This window comes from Glycine soja, chromosome 7, assembly GCF_004193775.1.
Source record: "Glycine soja cultivar W05 chromosome 7, ASM419377v2, whole genome shotgun sequence".
NCBI lineage: Eukaryota > Viridiplantae > Streptophyta > Magnoliopsida > Fabales > Fabaceae > Glycine > Glycine soja.
In genome coordinates, this window is record NC_041008.1 from 15,616,800 (window position 1) to 15,635,771 (window position 18,972).

Here is an 18,972-nt window from a genome sequence, read left to right on the forward strand (position 1 = left end):
TATGAAAATTTTGGCTCATGATAGAACACCATGGCATTACTCATCAATTATTGTACAGACTATCTAATAGATTAAGAAAAGGATAAATAGTCACTTTTATTTTTGAATGAGTAAGTTGTTAACAAATTACTGAAAGATGAAAATATAAAATTTAATTCTTGAAACTATAAAAAGTGCCACAAATATATTTGGTTGTTAACTTTTTTCTGTCACCGTTAATAAAATAGCATACGTGATGCAGAGAGACGAATTTGTCACTCAAATGATTGTCAATGTGATCATCTCTAATTGTCAATATATGAACATATTTGTCATATAATATTTTCTTGACTATTAGTCTTTCCACTCTTTGGGAATATGAATGGGTAAATAGTCATGTTATCCCTAAATGTGTAATTCGCTGACAAGTGCATGTGACAAATATATTCGACCGTTAACTTTCATCCGTCACCATTAATAAAATAGTCAAGATTCAAAGAAGTGAAATATGAGATATATTTATCTTTTAAGGTAATTTAAAAAAAATTTGTAATGATTGATATACCATTACAATGTATTATTTTGGTAAACTGGTACAATGTTTATTTTGGATAATTCCTATTATGACAGACAAATTATGATTAATAATCAATATTATTATGTTTGTTTTAAATTATGTTTGCTAATATATTTTTAAGTGATTATTGTAATGTTATGTTTGTAAAGATAAAAAAAGACAAAAATTTATCCTAAAAATATTTAGATCCAATAAAAAATTATTGACATTTTCGTCCAATAATAATAACTTGTTAACATTTTTGGTCTGAAGGAACATACTCATATGTAAGTTCAAAAAAAAAATTATTGATATTTTCCTCTATTAAAAAAATAGACATTTTCATTCAACAAAAAATTACAGACATTTACGTCCAAAAATGATATCTTATTTACATTTTTGTCCAATCTAGTCAGCTTGACCATGTTAACAATCATTTTAGTGACAAATTCATCCTTCTGTACCGCGTAGACTATTTTATTAGGGGATGCATTATTTGTCGCACTTTTTACACTTTCGGAGATTAAATTTTGTATTTACATCTTTTGAAGATGCATTTGTTAGCAAAGTATACATTTAGGGATAAAAGTGTCTATTTAACCTTAAAAAATGGAAAAAACAAAAAACTTTGGTTGTTTATATATTATGCAAGTCTACTTTTCTTTTTCCATCTCAACTTAAAAATTAGTTGTTTTCAACTGAACCATGAGAAGAATTAATGTGTGACCTACTTTTACCTGTCAACCAAAAGCATTAGAGATTGACGCTTCTCATAGAAGTTACTTTAATAGTTTATGTACAATTTTTGTATGTTAATTTTTATTTCAATTCTGTGGAAGGTAAAGAGTTAGACGTGGAGCTCATTTCATATAACTTCAATTGAATAAAAGTCATAAACAATGCTGACCACAGGCAAGAGAATAGTAGAAATAATTGACACCATGTTACAAGGATCACACTTTTTCAATGATGAGTAAAAAATGTATTGTGATTAGATTACAACATACAAGAACTCAAAGCAAACTGAATAGGTTGCTAGCTGCGGCAATGGTACAATGATAATAAATTGAAAAGAATAAAAATCACACTTGATGCCCTGAAAATAAAAGCCTGAGAATGGACTTCAACTGAGTATTGAATCTTCAGCTTTATCTTCAAATAGTGTTTTTGCAGCTTTTGTGAACAGGTTATGGGCCTGCCAAAAAGTGGTAAAATTTATAATTTTGTTCACACTTATTAGAATTAAGATTTCAGCTAATATAACGACTTTATAATATACCTGCTTGGAAGAGAGGCCAATCTTCTCCAAGTCATTTAACTACAAAATGCCAAAACCAAAGCATCACTAAAAGCATTATGCTGACTTAGTTCAGTATCTGTAGTGTAAATGTTCTTTATACTAACCGATTTTAGGGGACTTTCTTCTCTAAGGTCTATTATGTATTCTGCCATTTTCTCTCCTATGCCCTGAAGGAATTGAATCCCAAAAGTTACAAAATGAACAAAAATAAAAGAATAACGCATTATTCAAGATAAAAAAATAGCTCTTCATATGGGGCATTTTTGTGACACTCCTGCATGTACCTTTAACTCAAGTAGTTCCTCTCTGCATTTAAGAATTGAAATCAATGTTAAAACACCTTAATAGAAGGTTCACAGAATAGAAATACCAAGGAGAGTGTTTGCTCTACCTGCTTGCATTATTCAAGAAATCAATGTATTCTTGAACTAGACAGTTCTGCACATTAAAAAATAGGTAATGTGAGCATGGTGGTTCAAAAGTACATTTGTTAGTGGGGTGGAGTCAGATAACCTGCATTACCTTCAGTGTAGAACTTCGTGTGCTGAATTTGCCAAGTGGAGTGTCATTCTTTTGTGGCCCTTTATTAGTGGAGCAGGTTGCCAGAAAAGGTGTTTGTGATTCAAGGGGTTTCTGATTACCATTGATGTTGATGGGGGAGAGGGCTTTTCTTAAAGGACTTTGTGCTGCATCTTTACTCTTAATAGTAATTGAGTTCACTCCCTTGCTCAATGACTCAACTACATACAAAGACATGGTGATTCAAAGCTTTAAGAAAGCACAGGAGACTATACCAAAAGTACCAAACTAATTTTTCCCTATTTTATTGTCAAATAATGCAACTAATTTCAGGAATTTCACAAAGTAGTGGCATACCAGGTAGATTTTTGTATGATTTCCATGCAGGCTTATTGGCATCATGCTCAGTCCCTTTGTCATCATTTTCCTTGACACCAGATGGCGCATTCTGCAGAGCATTGAGTATTATTATATTGAAGAAAGATGCAAAGGTTTCATCAATTTGAGTGAAAATTTTAAAAATTATGAATATTATTATATTCAATAAAGATGCAAAGGTTTCTTCACTGTGAAAATTCAAAAATTTATGAAGACAAACAGTTCCTTGTTGCACTTTTTCTTGCTTCTTTTGATAATGCTTGTCTTTTTCAGTATGAATGATGTTGTATTTGGGTTATTGTACCTGTTATTAAATGTATTGCACTTTTGATTCTCACTTACCTCCATGCATGAATCAAAAGAACCTTCAACATCTAGTAAATTTCCAAAAGCTACAGCAAAGGCCCTGCTTACTCAGTAAAACAGATAGCTGTTAGAAATGTAAAGTCAACAAGAAAAAAAATTTCTGTTATTATGTATGCAAGAGTAGGACCACTAGTCACCTTTCATTAGTATGTTGAGCATCTAGGTTGATAGCAGTTCTTCCCCCCTTCTTCACTGAACTGTTAAAGGTAATGGATCTCTTAGCAGGGGTAACAATGGAACTGGGAGTTTTTTTCGGAAGTGGAGAATTTAATGGTCCAAGTCTTTGTGAACTCTTTGTTTTGCCTTTTGATTCTAGCCAAGCTCTCAATTTTGCTTCCATGTCAACTTTAACTTTTGGGGTCTCTTGTTTATGAGCAGAAGGTACAAAATTAGAAACATGCCTTGATCGAGCAGCTAAACTAACAGTATGAACAGATTCCTGGTATTCTCCTGGATTCTGAAATCAAAATACAAAAAGGCTTCAATAAATTTTGAATCAAATCATAGTTAACATAGTGAAGTAAACTAATAAGCAATTCTTTGGTCACTGCTGTGGTTGAACAAGGAATATTCAACTAATAAATCTCTTACTCAAGCAATTTGTTGTTATGTATCTAAAAATCTAGTGGACAAACAGAAATTGAGAAGAGAAGAACTATAATATCTCTAGCTTTACCAGGCAAGCAACCATCAGTGCACGACTTGTTCCGCCTAGAGAGTCCTGCAATATACGGGTCAATTTGCTTTCTCGGTAGGGTACCCTTGGTTTTTTGTTGTTCAATGCATATATCACATTTGACAATGCAAACAAGGACTGGTTTATCTTGGCACTCTCTTGGAGACGAATCCCTTCATTACATGTCCTTCTGTTGTCTTCATTACCTGTTTCAATCTTAAAACACATAAGCATATAACCACAAGTGCTTGCAAGACATCTAATCCCAATTGAGTATGGAACTAACCTGCCAAGTCTATGAGATTCAACTTTCCACATACAACAGTTCCAGTGCCATCAGCAGAAGGAGTGGACACAGATATCACAAGCACTCCATGGCTCCTACTAGAGACATCATTGAGGCCTGTATGTGCAACCTTGCGTCTCTGAACTCCACAAGAGAAAACATCTTGAAATTCAGACATTGTGTTTATAGAAACCTGAGATAGTCCCCGGAGGTGAATTTGCCCGTCTTTGTCATCCCAAACTGAAATCTCCTTTGCTTTGACCTCCAAGAGGTCGTAGCATCGGTCCATGTAGACTTCGTAGTATGAAATCTGTGCTGTGCAGCCAGTGCTCTGGCAAATAGACAGGATCGCGGACATTGCCAGTGGCATCAAGCCTGGTTGTTCCTCGGTTCCCTGCAACACCAAGCATCAGTTCATCTCAAGAACACAACACAACAAAGTATGAAACTTCAAAAAACATAAAAAGAAAAATTAAATAAAAGAATGTTAAAACAAAAAATTTACAACTAGGTACCACAAATTTAAGGAATCCAAGTCCCAAGAATGAATAAACTTCTTCAAATCCACCACCTCAGCCCCCATATTTTCTGGGATAGTATTTAGAAAAATATAACCAGGACCTTTGCTATTGTTAAGCATAAAAATTAAAGAACAATCCTAATCCTCACTCTCTTAACTCTAAATGTGTGTTTGGTTCTGCGTCAAAAAGCCCAAAATGTGGATCAAAAAGGTAAAAATCAGAAGCTGTGTGAACTAGCTTATACCTTGGATTTGGGAACTAAACGTGTGTGTTGTCCTACATAACACTAAACTAAACAGGCTACAAGTTCACATCAACAAGTAGGAGGTACAACCAATTTGAATTTTGAAGAATCTAAGAGTGGATGCACTTTCTAAAATCCTCAAATAAAACCCATGATCATGGTTTTAAATTGCATTCCATGACAACAATTGCAGCTGCAACATTCTAGTTTTTTAGATCTCTACAACCACACATGATGCAACCACAATTTAAAACCATTTCCATAATCCTTAGTTGCTAGTCTAATGTTCAGAACAAAAAAACCAGAATCTATACAATTGCAAAACCTCATGATAGTAATCCTAATCCTAAATCTATACAATTGCAAAACCTCATGATACTAGAAAAAACCAAACTAATTCATATATCTAGGAAAGAAAATTGTATAAAAAAGAGAGTCTACTACAACCCGGGTATGACATATTGGCATTGCAAATCACAAGACATTAACTTGCAATAGCCTCAACCCAATTTAAAACCCTGACGACAGCAAACAAAGCGAAATAATGGTTTCCTGAAAGATCTCACACTCACACCTGCATGGTGTATGTCTTCCCACTGCCAGTAGCCCCATAAGCAAACACTGTGGCATTGCATCCGCTGAACATTCCCGGAATCAAGGGGCTTACTTCTCGGTGGAATATCTGACCCACATTGTTATCTTCATGCCCAAAGAAAGAGTCCAACTGGTAGCACTCGTTCCGGCTAAGGCACGCAAAACCAAAATCACAAAAACAGTAAGAACCCGACATGGCTAAAACCAAAATTCACCCACAGAAAAACCAAAAGGTGTAAACTTTATTAAGACCTGGTTAGTGGGTCTTTGAGATAAACGGCAATCTCGTCCTGCGGAGACTCGGAATCTTGATCGAGGACGGAGATGCACGAAACGTCGCCGTTTCTTGCAGAGGTTTCGTGTGCGAGGAAGGGTCTGACCCTGACAATGACCCTCACCTTGGAAACTGAGATTAGAGCGTTGGGGAGTTTCTTGGGAGTGCAAGATTTGATGGTGGGTTTTGGAGTAGCAGCCATAGAAGACAGAAAAAAAAAGGTTTTTTTGAGACAGATTGACAAGAGTTGTTGAAGATTTTAATGTGGGTGAAATCCAAGTTTGAGATGATTAGAAAGAAAGAGGGAGGGTGGGGTGGGGGAGAGGTTTTTGAAAACACATGACCGTTGGGTTTGTGAATTTGAGAGACACTTTTCATTTGAATTTGACTATCATAGACTATGGTCCCCTTTGTGGGATCCACATACTATGTTAAGGTTAATTAATACTAATACTCGTTTTTAACAAGATATTTATCTTAAGGGTAATAAATAATATCTCAATTTTAGGATTACTCCAAAAAGAGACTCAATTTTAGGAAGATATTTATATTTTTAATAGGTAGGTAAATAATAAGTAATTAACAAATAAAAAAGTTGATTGAAAATTTAAGGTTTTGATAATACTAGTAAATGATATATTTTCTAATGAATGTATTTTTTTATTCATTTTTATTCTTTAATCATTGTAGTGTAGTACTTTCTCTGTTTTTTTAGTAAGAATTAACAAATAAAAAAGTTGATTGAAAATTTAAGGTTTCGATAATACTAGTAAATGATATATTTTCTAATAAATGTATTTTTTTTATTCATTTTTATTCTTTAATCATTATAGTGTAGTACTCTCTCTGTTTTTTAGTAAGAGTGTTTTAGACTCTTTTAGTCTTTCAAAAATAAAAGGCTTTTTCTATCTTCCCTATTTATTAGGGACAACTTCTCATACTTTCTACTCATTCTCATATCTTGATTGATTATCTCTGGCATTTGTTTTTCTCTCTCTTTCTCCTCTTTCTTCTCCATTTCACATTAATTAAACCATTTTGCGTGATGCTTCACTCTTCCTTTACTGCTTACTCTATCTGCTCTCTAAATACACTTTTTATTTTTCACCTTTCCTATTCCCCTTCCCTGTGTCGTTTGGGTTTTCTTCTTTCTCACTTGCTATAGCAAAAGATGGTGGTATCTCATCGAGGGTTCGACCAACCATCATCCGATTTGGACACATCGATGATGATGATGACAAAGAAGTTGATGATGCGATAGTGGTTGAGGAGTCGCGAGAGAACAACAACGATGAGTCAGAGTACAATTACAATCATGTTGTGTATCAAGATTCACAAAGGTATGATAGTGAGAATCTTTCGCTTGAAGACTTGTTTGATAATGATGGATTGACTCAAGATAGTTGTTTTGAGGTCAGCTCTAAAGAGAATAGAGAATTCATGACAAATAGAACAGAGTCTTTGAGTGAGGTTGAAAATGGAGCATTTGGAGAGTCTCAAAATGAAGAAGCAATGAAATCAAGAGTCAATGAAATCCAGAACGAAGGGGTGGAAGAAGTAAAGATTGAAGATCTCAAATGTGTTTTCGATTTGAATGAAGTCCCAATTGAAGGGTGCAAGTAATACTTGTCTGGCTGCTTGTGACTAAGGTGTTGAGTTGTCACCTCATTGGTTATAGTGCGTTTCAATTTGCCATTGACGCTTTTCTCAAGTAATGCAGTATATATTGTCCATCTTTACTCATTCGATAAGAACTTTTTTTCCTTACTGTAGCATCTTCATGTTATACATTAACATTTCCTAGAGAGAAAAAAAAAACAAAATATTGGTAATCAAAACAGAGAAAAAAAAACCACGAATCTATGCTGTTAATTTGACTCACGAATACATGCTATTAATCTGGATCACGAACACATGACTCAATCACTAACACAAGATAACTTTTAAGTTCTAACTATCACCAACAAATAAGCTTTGAACAAACAAATCAAATTTTGACCCAACACATAAAATAAAATAGATTGAGTATTTTAACAAGAACATTATATTCAGCATATCAATCTCAATTACAAAAGCGTGTTTCAACAAATGAGAAATATCAATACAATTTGTGCAAATACGTAATTTGAAGGCAAAAGAACACTAAAACAGAGTACCAGCATTGAAGACGGAATCAGTGTCATCGCCCGCATTGAGGAAGGAATTGTTGGAAAAATAATACAAAAATAAAGAAAAATAAATACGAAGAAGATGCACCATCTTGAATTAAATAACAAAATAACAGTAGCAAAATAAATTTAATGCTGGTACTCTTACAAGATACGACAACCCGTTGGTTCCGATCATGTGCAGCGAAAGGATCCCCGAACCTTCTGAACACCAAATATTCTTGTTTTCATAAAAATAAGTTTTGTTTATAGGAAAAAGAAAGAGATAATTTTTTGGGATAAAGAAACCAGACACGTTCTGTATTCTTTTCTTTTTTAGTAAAGAGGAAAGATATATATATATATATATATATATATATATATATATATATAGGCATCTTGCAACAACAAAATATGACGTTACAGTTGTCACAACAAATGTAACAAACTATTTGACTCATTAAAACAAAATCTTAAAAAAATCTAAAATAAATATTTTATTTTATAAAATAGAATTAATATATTTATAAATTTTAAATTAAAACACCAACAGGAATTAGGGTCATCACCCGCATCAAGTACAGAATCAGCGTCTTTTCCTTCATTGAGGATGGAATCAATGCCTTCAATATCTGGATCATTGTTAGCATCTAGTTGCAAATAATCGAGGTTCAGGTCAAACAAAGGATAATGATGATTTCCATCCGTATTGAGATCAAGAACAAGAGTGCCATCGATCGAAGATCGAACTACCAATGGAATTGTCGCTTGCCTCTCTTCATCAAGTTCTTTGTTTTGATATTGAATTTCATTAACCCCTTTTATGTAAGGAATTTCATTTAGATTAAACTGATAGTTATTGGAAGCCATACTACTCTTTTGTTGCAAGATGAAACATAGGACCCAAAATTTATAATGGTATGCTTTCAAATTTTGGCTCCAATTTTTTTGGCTCAAAATTTTCACTCAAATTTTGCCTCTAAAGTTTTTTTCTGAGTTTAATTTTTGGTTCCTCATTGAATGATTAATGAGTTTTGATATGAGAAAAAGAAGAAAGGTTTTTAGTAGCTCATGAAACAAAATAGAGTTTTTAATGGAGAGAGAGATTTATTTTCGTTAACTACACGTATATTAAATGAGAGAGGAGAGAGTTTTTTGTTTTGTTTTTGGATTCCTCCTTCAGTAGAGTAGCAGTTGCCTTGGAATTCTGCAATGCATTTATTTTCATTATCACTCCTATAATTGGAGTAATTTGATATTTTACTTATTTCAAGCCTTTAATAATTTCCTTAATTAGTGTGCAAAAGTCTAAAACGACTCTTGTTAAAAAATAAAGGGAGTAGTAAAAATTAACATAATCCGTTGTAAATACTACTTATTCGGTAAAATTTTACATAAATCTTATCAAATAATATAAGTTTTTTTTTTATTTATTTGATAAGTACACTATTTGTTAAAAATTATCTAATGAGTGTAACTTGATTGATTCCCACGAATCAAAAGAGACAGAGAATCTTAAGTGTAACCAAATCTTGAATTAAGAATTACTTCCATAATTAATCCAAAGAATTAAAATTTATAAAAATATATTAGAGTTTTATTAAGAAGTCAAAAATCCTACTATGATTAAAAAAATAACAAAGTTTCACTCGAAAAAAGTATGTTAACATTTTTTTTCCTTAAAAAAATAACTATACCTATAAGACATTTTTATAATCTCCCAAATCTCTCAAGTCAATTTCTTATTTACATATTATTTATTTATGCAAGTGTTATGTCATAAATCAAAATAAAGTTTTTAGAAGTAAATCATGTGTCACATGTCACTCCCACAATAATTCTTTTTCCTCCAAACTTTAAATTGTACGATTTTTTCTTCTTCTAATTAACATATTTAAAACTTCAAGAATGATATTCAAAGGTTATTAAGATAATCAAAGCAAGTAAGATAATTATTTTATTTACATGTTATTTGATAGTATTAGATGTAAAAAAATTGAGAGAATCAAGGTAATATTTTGTTTGCATGTTGTACGCGTCTTTTGAAGCATAAGGTCGTCAATGATAACATGATAAGGTTGATTAGGATAACATACTAATTTTCTATACGATAAAGTGGATATTTTCTAGCAAGAGAACAAAGGAACTTTGAATTATTCTCAACTTATTTGGGAGATTTTTTGCCTTATCCTAGCTATTCTAGGGGAGTTGCTACGTGCACCCAGCATTATTCCCTACTTGTTGATGGATTTTCAAAGGTATGTTTTTAGGTTAATTTTTTTTAATAACAATGTTTAAATTACTTACATGTGTATGTTTGGTTCATTCAGGTTAGTGTGGACAAGTGGATGGATATAACAGACATGGGATATGTGATTGCTTCACGGTATAACGTAATCCTTATATCGTTGTCCCAACAACAAAGCATGACATTTTTCCCTCTTAGAAGTCAACCACCACCTGACTCTTCTGGCCACCGCATCATATGTGTCGGTCACGTGTTTGGAAATCATTTTGTTCAGGTACATTGAATATAGTTAGTGTAACAATTATGCAATGACTTCGCTTGTTCGTTTGGCACGGTCAGCGCATGATATAATGTTTGTTCATGTACAACAGGTTTATTTGAAAGACCATTGTCCGTTGCCGCCCCCAGCGCTGTTGTGGTCAACCAATTGTTATTCTCAGGCAAAGCAATGGGCAATTCCATATATTAGTAGAATGCAGGAATACACAAGCTTGATGTCATTCAAAACACACTATGTAGACCTAAATGAAGACTAAACATTCATTGTTTATTTATTTGTATTCATTATGCGATATAATTCGTTGTAACCCGTCACTAACCAATTAATATTATCAACTACTCGTTTGGTTAAGCAAGGAAATTGTTGGTCCAACAAAAATCATTTACGCGTACAGCATACATCATTGTCATAATTGACAACACATAATGACATGCATGCGTGTTACAGTTTGAGCGTGACAACACATTGGTTGACTTCAGTACACATTTTGAAACTAGCAGTCGCTCAACAACACATTGGTTGACTTGACTACACATTAGCGACAACACATTGGCTGACTTGACTACACATTTACGCGTGTCTATTTTTTTGTAAACAAAGTTAAACAAAGGCTCGGTCACAACCATCTATATATATGGCAGACTAGGCTACTAAATCACACATTATCTTGCTTTCAAATAATCTCCCAACTGATACACAAACTATGGCATTTCTAGGAGAAACTAGCAGTCAGACGATTGTCAACTCAAGGTTGGCTTTCATTTATCCAAATGGATCGATTATTCACAATGATACTGGGGTTTACTTCCAAACTTCAACTCCGGTGCCCATTCGAGTACCAAATAGGTGTGATTTTGCAAGCCTAAAAACCAGAATACACAATACCCTTCAGCTATCCGACAAACAATTTTTGGATGAAATTCACTACCGGAAGCCATTCACCGATACAGGTAACCAAATTCGCTTTGAGTGTATCAAATTGATAAATGATGACGATGTCAACACAATGTTAATGTGTAATGATCAATTTTCTTGTGTTGGTCCGATTGAGTTATTATGCACCGTTGGAAGAACACCAGATGGAATAATAAACTTACTTGAACGCACTATGCCTCGTATTCATGACGCGATCCTGTATTACAACGGCAAATGGAACATGCCACGGCAGAACAAATTTGTTGGTTGCGCGTTCACAGGAAAAAATCCTAAGAAATTTCAAATTCCTTCAACATGTACCATCGATGAACTGAAGAATTTAATCAAGCAAGTTGCACCTAAAGGGATCCCCCCTCTTGGAATTCACGAATCACAAACGGTAAGACGATTGTTTTTCCGCCAACCAGCTCGGTTTGAGTATTCAGATACGGTTATAAAATATGAAATAAATGAGCTGATCACCAACGAAGAACTGCTGAAGGTGTTAGTACAATCTAACTACTGGAAAAAATATGGACCAATAGAAATTTTAGTTGTCTTTACTAAATATGTTGAAGACGAGGTCAGTGGGACGTCGCTAAACAACTGAATGTCATGTTTAATTTTTTGTTTTTTTGTTGATGTAACCTTTATATGTTTACGGCGTGTTTAATTCCCATAATAAAGTTGAATGCGTTGTTTCAGTGGTCCAAAAATTTAATTGTTAAAAGGGTTCATTTCGTAGTTTTTTGGATTTTGAGACTTTGTTTTGACGTGTTAGTTGACGGAACTGGGGAACGGGACTATTTTTTTTGGATTCTTTGACGTCCAAACATGAGAAATGGCCGCCCTCCATTGTCTCAGGGCACAGGCACACCCACGCAAAAAAATCCCAAACATGGGTACTTGAACATGGAAAAAGGGTTCACTTATGAATTATTAATCATTTTAAAAACTTTTATTTTTTATGTAATTCTTACAAACAAAACTCATGATTCTAGGTTCCCTTTTTTTAAAAATAAATTTAAAACAACCGTAAACTTCGCTTAAGGACCACAAACAATCGGAATAACAAACTATATTATAAAATAATAAACTGTGCAAAACACGCCAACTATATTAAACAAAAACTGTAATAATTACAAATATTCATGTCAACTACAACACAACAATATAAATACAATGATCAATGGTCCGTGCGGCGTCTCTGACGAGCCCTGACCGTCCCATCAGCACTGGGTCCCCCTCTCGCGATCGTCAGGCAGTCCTGCATAATGTCATATAACTCTGTGCCTGCAGTGACTATCCTAAGGTTGAGCACACGCTCCAACCTCTGTGCAATCGCCTCATATCCCTCGTAATCATCCTGTCAAAGTCAGTAAAAACATTTATTATGAAATTCAAAATAAACAACAACTCATAAAACATTAAACGCGCAAATAATCTTACCACATATGGAGGGGGGTCAAATGCCACTGGAACCTGGGGGCTGGGCGGCTGTATGTAGTCCTCAGGGTCTGCAGCTGGTGCATCCCTCTGCTGGTCAGCTGCCTGGGTCGGTGTCATGAAAGGGTGAGATATGCGGAAAAACCACTCAATGTAATCCGCAGATACCTGCCCAGGCACTAAACAAGGCTGACCCGCAGGTAGTAAGTGATCCGCAAACTCCATCCACCTGTCATCTATCTGCTCCTGTGACAATCGTGCACTAACAGGCGGCGGAGGGATGCTCTGGATGTAACCGAACTGGCGTACCACCCTCTCCGGTCGAACTGCGACGATCATAGGACCCCATCTGAGCTGACCCTGGAACGATGAAATCTCCTGAAACGCCCTAACACCCCGATGCTCCGTGTACGGCAACCAGGACACATCTGTGACGGTCAAACCATCACAACGTGCCCTGTAGGGTGCTCCTGTGATGCCCTTCATGTGCGCCTTCGACGTCAACCACCGGGAAGCACGTGGGGACATCTCCTGGTATGTGTCGTCAGTCACGCACTGATGCACACTAGGGAAGTGCTCATAGATCCAGCACTACACAATAATTGAGGTTAACATAACATAAAAACATGTTTAAATCATAATCGAACCTAACATATTAATAAACACAAAATTTACCTGAAATAGCGTCAAGTACCCCGCAAGCTGTCGGGTGGTGGTCCTACAAGCCTCATCTAACTGGTCGTACATATGAACCAGCGCGGTAACCCCCCAAGCGTAACCACCACTATGAGCGAGGTCCCGGAAAGCGTCAAGGTGGACCACATGCACGTATGTTGCACTCTTATTAGCAAAAAGAGTGCAACCGACAAGGTGCAGCAAATAAGCGCGAGTTGCGACAATCCACCGCCGGGCCTGACATCTGGTCTCATAAATGTCACGAACCCATCCTAATCGTACATATGCTCCACGTGTGAGCGCTGTCTCGGCTCTGGCCTCCTCCGCAGACACTTCCAGCAACTCCGTGAGCAAGAATCTGGCCTCCTCCGTAGAAAGAGCGTGGAAACTGTGCAAGGCGCCAGTGATGGGCAAATGTAGAATGGACGACACATCATCCAATGTGATCGTCAGCTCTCCTACTGGAAGGTGGAAGGTGCTAGTCTCACTGTGCCACCTCTCCACAAATGCGGATATAAATCCAGGATCGCCAGTAATAACTGAACAATCTATCAGTGGACTTAATCCTGTGGCAGCCACCAGGCCTTCAATCTCAGGCACTGGCCTCCCAATCAGTGTCAGCTTCCTCCCATGTGACACTAACTTCAAATCAGGACGTTCCTGATTTGAAGTACAAATTATACAATTATTAAAAAAAAATTAATCATAAACAAATAAATAAACAATGACAAATAATTAACAAATTAAAATACCTGTCCACTCCACACGGCATGTGCAACATGCTCGGCAAATGATGTGAGCACTGACGGGTCACGTGGACCACCAGGGAATCCCTCTGCAGCATCATCACCATCTGACCCCTCACCACTATCAGCACCTTGTGCGTCCGCACGCATCTCAGGTGCCTCCGTAGGCTGCTCAGGGACATCATCAGTCATGTCAGCGACGTCCTCAGCCATATCACGTCCCTCCGTAGTCATCTGATGAACGCGTAGCCTACGGGCTGAGGCAGTAGGCCTACGCCTCTCGGGAACATCGCCAGCATCCTCGCCAGCAGCTCTATCTCTGCCTACAAATCTACCTATGGCACGACCTAAACCTCGTGTTCTGGCCATGATCTGTAAATCATGTCGAACACGTTTTTTTTTCGGTCAAAATATACACAATTTTCTTTATAAAAAATCAACTTTATTTATAAACAAATAAGACTAACTTAAATCAAATCATTTTCACACATACACGACCTAATTTTAAAAAAAAAAATTAAACAACTTCATTTATATAAAAAAAACAACTAATGTAAAATAAAATTATTAATAAACATGCACAACTTAATTTTTTTTTAAAAAAAATAAACAACTTCATTTATATAAAAAAAAACAACTAATGTAAAATAAAATTATTAATAAACATGCACAACTTAATTTTTTTAAAAAAGAATTAAACAACTTCATTTATAAAAAAAAAAAACAAAACTAATATAAAAATAATTCATTACTAAACATCCACAACTTAATTTTTAAAAAAAATTAAACAACTAATGTAAAAAAAAATTATTTAGTAAACATCCACAATTTTTTTAGTAAATAAAATACTTCATTTATAATAAAATAAACTAATTAATTATAAAAAATTAGTATTTTTATAAAACTTCCAAAACACACAACTTTAATTATAAAAATAGACAACTTCATTTTTAAAGAAAAAACACTAATTTAAAAAAAAACAATAAACAAAAACAAACACAACTACTTTTATAAAAAAAATTAATTTACAAATTAATATTTAGTAAAAATACACAATTTAAATTATAAAAAAAATATGACATCAAAAACCCAAACTTCATTTTTCATAAAATCTAAAAAACAAAATAACCAAAATAAATAAAATAATTCATTTAAAAAAAACAAAACAATTTCTGTTTAAAAAATTTTTTAAAAAAAAAAACAAAAAAACCACTTCCGGAAGAAGTGGTTCTTCCGGAAACACTCCGGAAGAAGGGTTCTTCCGGAAAGGTCGTCCGGAAGTTTGAAACTTCTTCCGGAAGTGCGAGTCTTCCGGAATTCTTCCGGATGAACCACTTCTTCCGGAAAGTTCCCGGAAGACGTTTTCCGGAAGTCTTCCGGAAGAAGTGTTCTTCCGGAAGACGTTTGGTTACTTCCGGAAGAACACTTCTTCCGGAAACTTTCCGGAAAACGTTCTTCCGGAACTTCCGGAAGAACCCCTAAGGGGTCTTCCGGAAGACTCCTCCGTCAGCGATTTCCGCCATTTTTTCCGGCGTCCTCTCGTCTTCTCCCCTCTCGTCTTCTACCCTAGGTTTCGTCTTCTACCCTAAGGTTCTGTCTTCTACCCTAAGGTTCCACTAACCTAACGTTACACTAACCTACCCTAATGTAGTGCATAACAAAACCAAAGCTAAGAAGAAGGCCACCTACCTCGAAAGCAAATGGGTCCAAGGGCTGTCGGAGAAGCTCGCGGAGAAGAAGCTTGTCGGGGAAGAGAGAAGAGAAGAAGCTTTTTGCGAAAGAGACACAGTGAGAAAAAGAGAGAATGCTTCCGGGAAGAAAAAAAATGCTTTTTATTTTTTTAACTGAAGGGCAAAATTGACCTTTCATTGAATTGCTGGGTGCACCAGCAATATTGCTGGGTGCACCTAGCATATCCCCTATTCTAGGTACCAACTGACACAAACCTATTGGACTAGATTGGTTCCATGTAATCGATATGGGCTTATTGGGCTAGTCTGGAATAATTACCCCTTAAGTTGGTAGTTTATGTTGACATGAAGTGTTGACTTTTTTATGCACCTCCAACATCTTGAAATGCTTCACTTTATCCAATTATTGTTTTGTATATGGGTTGAAGTATGAATCAATTGAGTTATTGTAGTTAACAATTAAAGTTAGACTAAATGGTAGAAATTAAGTGAACGAGATCAATCCATAATAGGAAAAATATGTTTTTAGTGATTATATTTTTGAAATCTTATTTTTAATGTTTGAAGTTTCATATAATTTAATTTAGTTTTTGTACTTTACAGAAAAATTATTTTTAGTTTCTTCCCACAAATTTTTCATAAGTGGCATTAACTGTTGTGTGATGTAACAAACAAAGTGTGTATTTTTTATTTTTAAAATTGATTAAAATAATGTGGAAATTTGTTTTATTTTTTTAAAAGAAGTTATTAATATGTCCGTATTAAACACATCGAACGATAACTTTTAACAATTTCATTTTTATTTTTGTTTCCATCTTTATTCTTTAATAATTATTATAAATTTATTTTTACATCTTATTTTGATTTTGTTCATTTCTTAAATGTTACTTTCATGAATTCAGATGATAAATAAATAGTGTAATCCATTTTTTTATGTAGAAAATAATGTCAATGGTGAGACATTAAAAATATATTTTTAATCACAAAGACTAAATTAAATGATGATATGAAACTATGAGAATAGCTAAATACAAGATTTATGAAAATATAGGAACTAAAAACATTTTTTTTCCATTTATAAATATTAGAATAGATTAACTTGACAACTTAGTAGTAAGGATTGTGTATCTTATGTTCCTAATTTTTTTTAAAAGACTAATTAGACAAACTATAATAGTGACTTTGTTAGAAAACTCTAAGTTCCATGTTTTTTAATTAATGGGAAATAAACACACAAAGAGAAGAACAAAATTAACTAAATCTAACAAAAGGTATGCCTAGAGTAAATTATGATAATCATTCCTATGGTTTGTTTTTATTATATAGAGTACCTCTGCTTTTTTTAATCCTAAAAAAATCTTAATTATTGATTTTTTTTCATTAATCACCATTTAATATATATTTTTGAGTTAATTGTAATAATCATGTTTATAATTTATTTATTTTTATCGACAAGTAGCTTGTGTATAAGAGCTTGTCGATAGATGTTCCAAAGATAGAAAAGAGCATTAGATATATCTCCCTCTTTTGCAAGTCAGTTCACACAATTGTTCTCATTTTGATGCCTATATAAAGACCGGAGAAAAAACAGAAGTTAACTAAGCTATCATATTGAACAAAAATTTCATTCTTTGAAGCAATAGTCTCTAGACGAAATACCTTAAGCTTAAACACTTTATCCTTTGTTTTGCAAATTTATCTTAACTTGTGTTGAACTTGTACATGCTCACTTTTGTAAGTTGATTTTTTGTAATATTCAAGGACTTTGTTATTTGTGAAAGCCATATCCTATTAAAAAATACGTAAGGTATAAATCTCATACATAAAAAATTCTTGATCAATTTTTCAAATTTGAGACCATTTATTTTTTATACAAAGAATCATAATATTTATTTTTAAACTTTAATATATTTCAAATTATTATTTTTATTCTTTTGGTAACTTTTTTATTCATTAAATCATTTTATATATATATATTCATCAAAATATACGTATAGATACATAATTATTTAGATATTTTACATTACATGAAATTTTACCCTTTTACATCAACAAGTTGTTGATTTGATGGAACTAGATTAGGTCATCTAAAACAAAGTCTTGAATTTTAGTTTTATGAAAGAAAAAGACGTTGTTAAAATTATCAACAAAGTAAGTTGATATTTTATATTAATATCATAATTATCGGAAAAAAAGACACCCCTATGTTATATATATAAATTAAATTAAAATGACTATCTTCAATGAGAGTGTTTTTAACTGTCATTTATTTTTATTTGTTGTTCTTCTTTTATGAGAATATTTGTAGAAATTCTTTTTTATATCTTATATCTTTCTATCTATCATTTTTAATATTTTTAATTTTAACTTGAATTTCAGTTTTTTTATCAACAAATAAAAATCACATTTATCTCAATATAAATTATTTATCACAAGTTTAAAATAAAATTTGTATGCTTAAAAATATTAGTTTATTATAATTTTTAATTATAATATAATCTATTTATTTAAAAATTTAATTTATTATAATTTTAGTTATGCCAAATAAAACATTTATTTTGTACTATACATAAGTTAAAATACTGTTTTAAACAATAAATTATACAACAGACTTTGTGTGAAATAATTTTACAATGTCATCAGATTATAAATTATTATTAATATGACTTTAAAGTTAATTATTATAAAAATTAATTAATTTATCATATACAATGATTGTGGTAGAATGATAATGTAAAATTATTTTATATTTTTAATTATATAATTTTTTTTCTAAAAAAAATACTAAAGTATAAAATATAATAAAGAATATTTTTTTTGGCACCGATGGGATTAAAGCACCCCAAGAAAACCTTTATTAAAAACTAGGAGGAAAGGAAACACTGGCTATATCAGCCACAACAAAAGTAGGAAGAAACGATGGCAAACTATAAAAAATTCTACCGTCCCTATTAACAGAAAAACTGAACTTAGCAAGAACATCAACTACTTGCTTAGCTTTTCTATAAACATGGCCACCACATGAATATGCCTCCTTTCTGGTTAAAATCGTTGATCAATGCCATCAATGGATACGAGGCATGCGATCTGAAACACCCATGCTGAATGAGATGGATCATTGTCTCTGAGCC

General features: G+C 33.5%; 1 protein-coding gene and 1 long non-coding RNA gene across 2 annotated transcripts; both read right to left on the reverse strand.

Annotated features, from left to right (window-relative positions):
* Positions 1-1,456: 1,456 nt before the first annotated feature.
* On the reverse strand, positions 1,457-6,035 carry LOC114418929 (kinesin-like protein KIN-10B). Its single transcript, XM_028384492.1, has 13 exons — positions 5,672-6,035; positions 5,400-5,568; positions 4,061-4,454; positions 3,775-3,980; positions 3,236-3,555; positions 3,075-3,141; positions 2,712-2,802; positions 2,358-2,575; positions 2,227-2,273; positions 2,120-2,141; positions 1,940-2,002; positions 1,815-1,853; positions 1,457-1,730 (listed from the first exon to the last, which is right to left on the reverse strand). Exons 1-13 carry the CDS (start codon positions 5,893-5,895, stop codon positions 1,659-1,661), a joined length of 1,932 nt encoding a protein of 643 aa, XP_028240293.1. The 5' UTR covers positions 5,896-6,035; the 3' UTR covers positions 1,457-1,658.
* An 8,333-nt stretch (positions 6,036-14,368) lies between these two features.
* On the reverse strand, positions 14,369-15,925 carry LOC114417796. Its single transcript, XR_003667925.1, has 2 exons — positions 15,840-15,925; positions 14,369-14,522 (listed from the first exon to the last, which is right to left on the reverse strand). It is a non-coding gene; the product is annotated as an uncharacterized LOC114417796 (long non-coding RNA).
* Between the last annotated feature and the right edge of the window lie 3,047 nt (positions 15,926-18,972).

Excerpts from the sequence above, each read along its gene's own strand:
- LOC114418929 (XM_028384492.1), bottom strand. The coding sequence starts at position 5,895 with ATGGCTGCTACTCCAAAACCCACCATCAAATCTTGCACTCCCAAGAAA. Across the intron at positions 2,576-2,711 it reads ATCATACAAAAATCTACCTG|TTGAGTCATTGAGCAAGGGA; the intron begins GTATGCCACTAC and ends CTTTGTATGTAG. Across the intron at positions 1,731-1,814 it reads TTGGCCTCTCTTCCAAGCAG|GCCCATAACCTGTTCACAAA; the intron begins GTATATTATAAA and ends ACTTTTTGGCAG.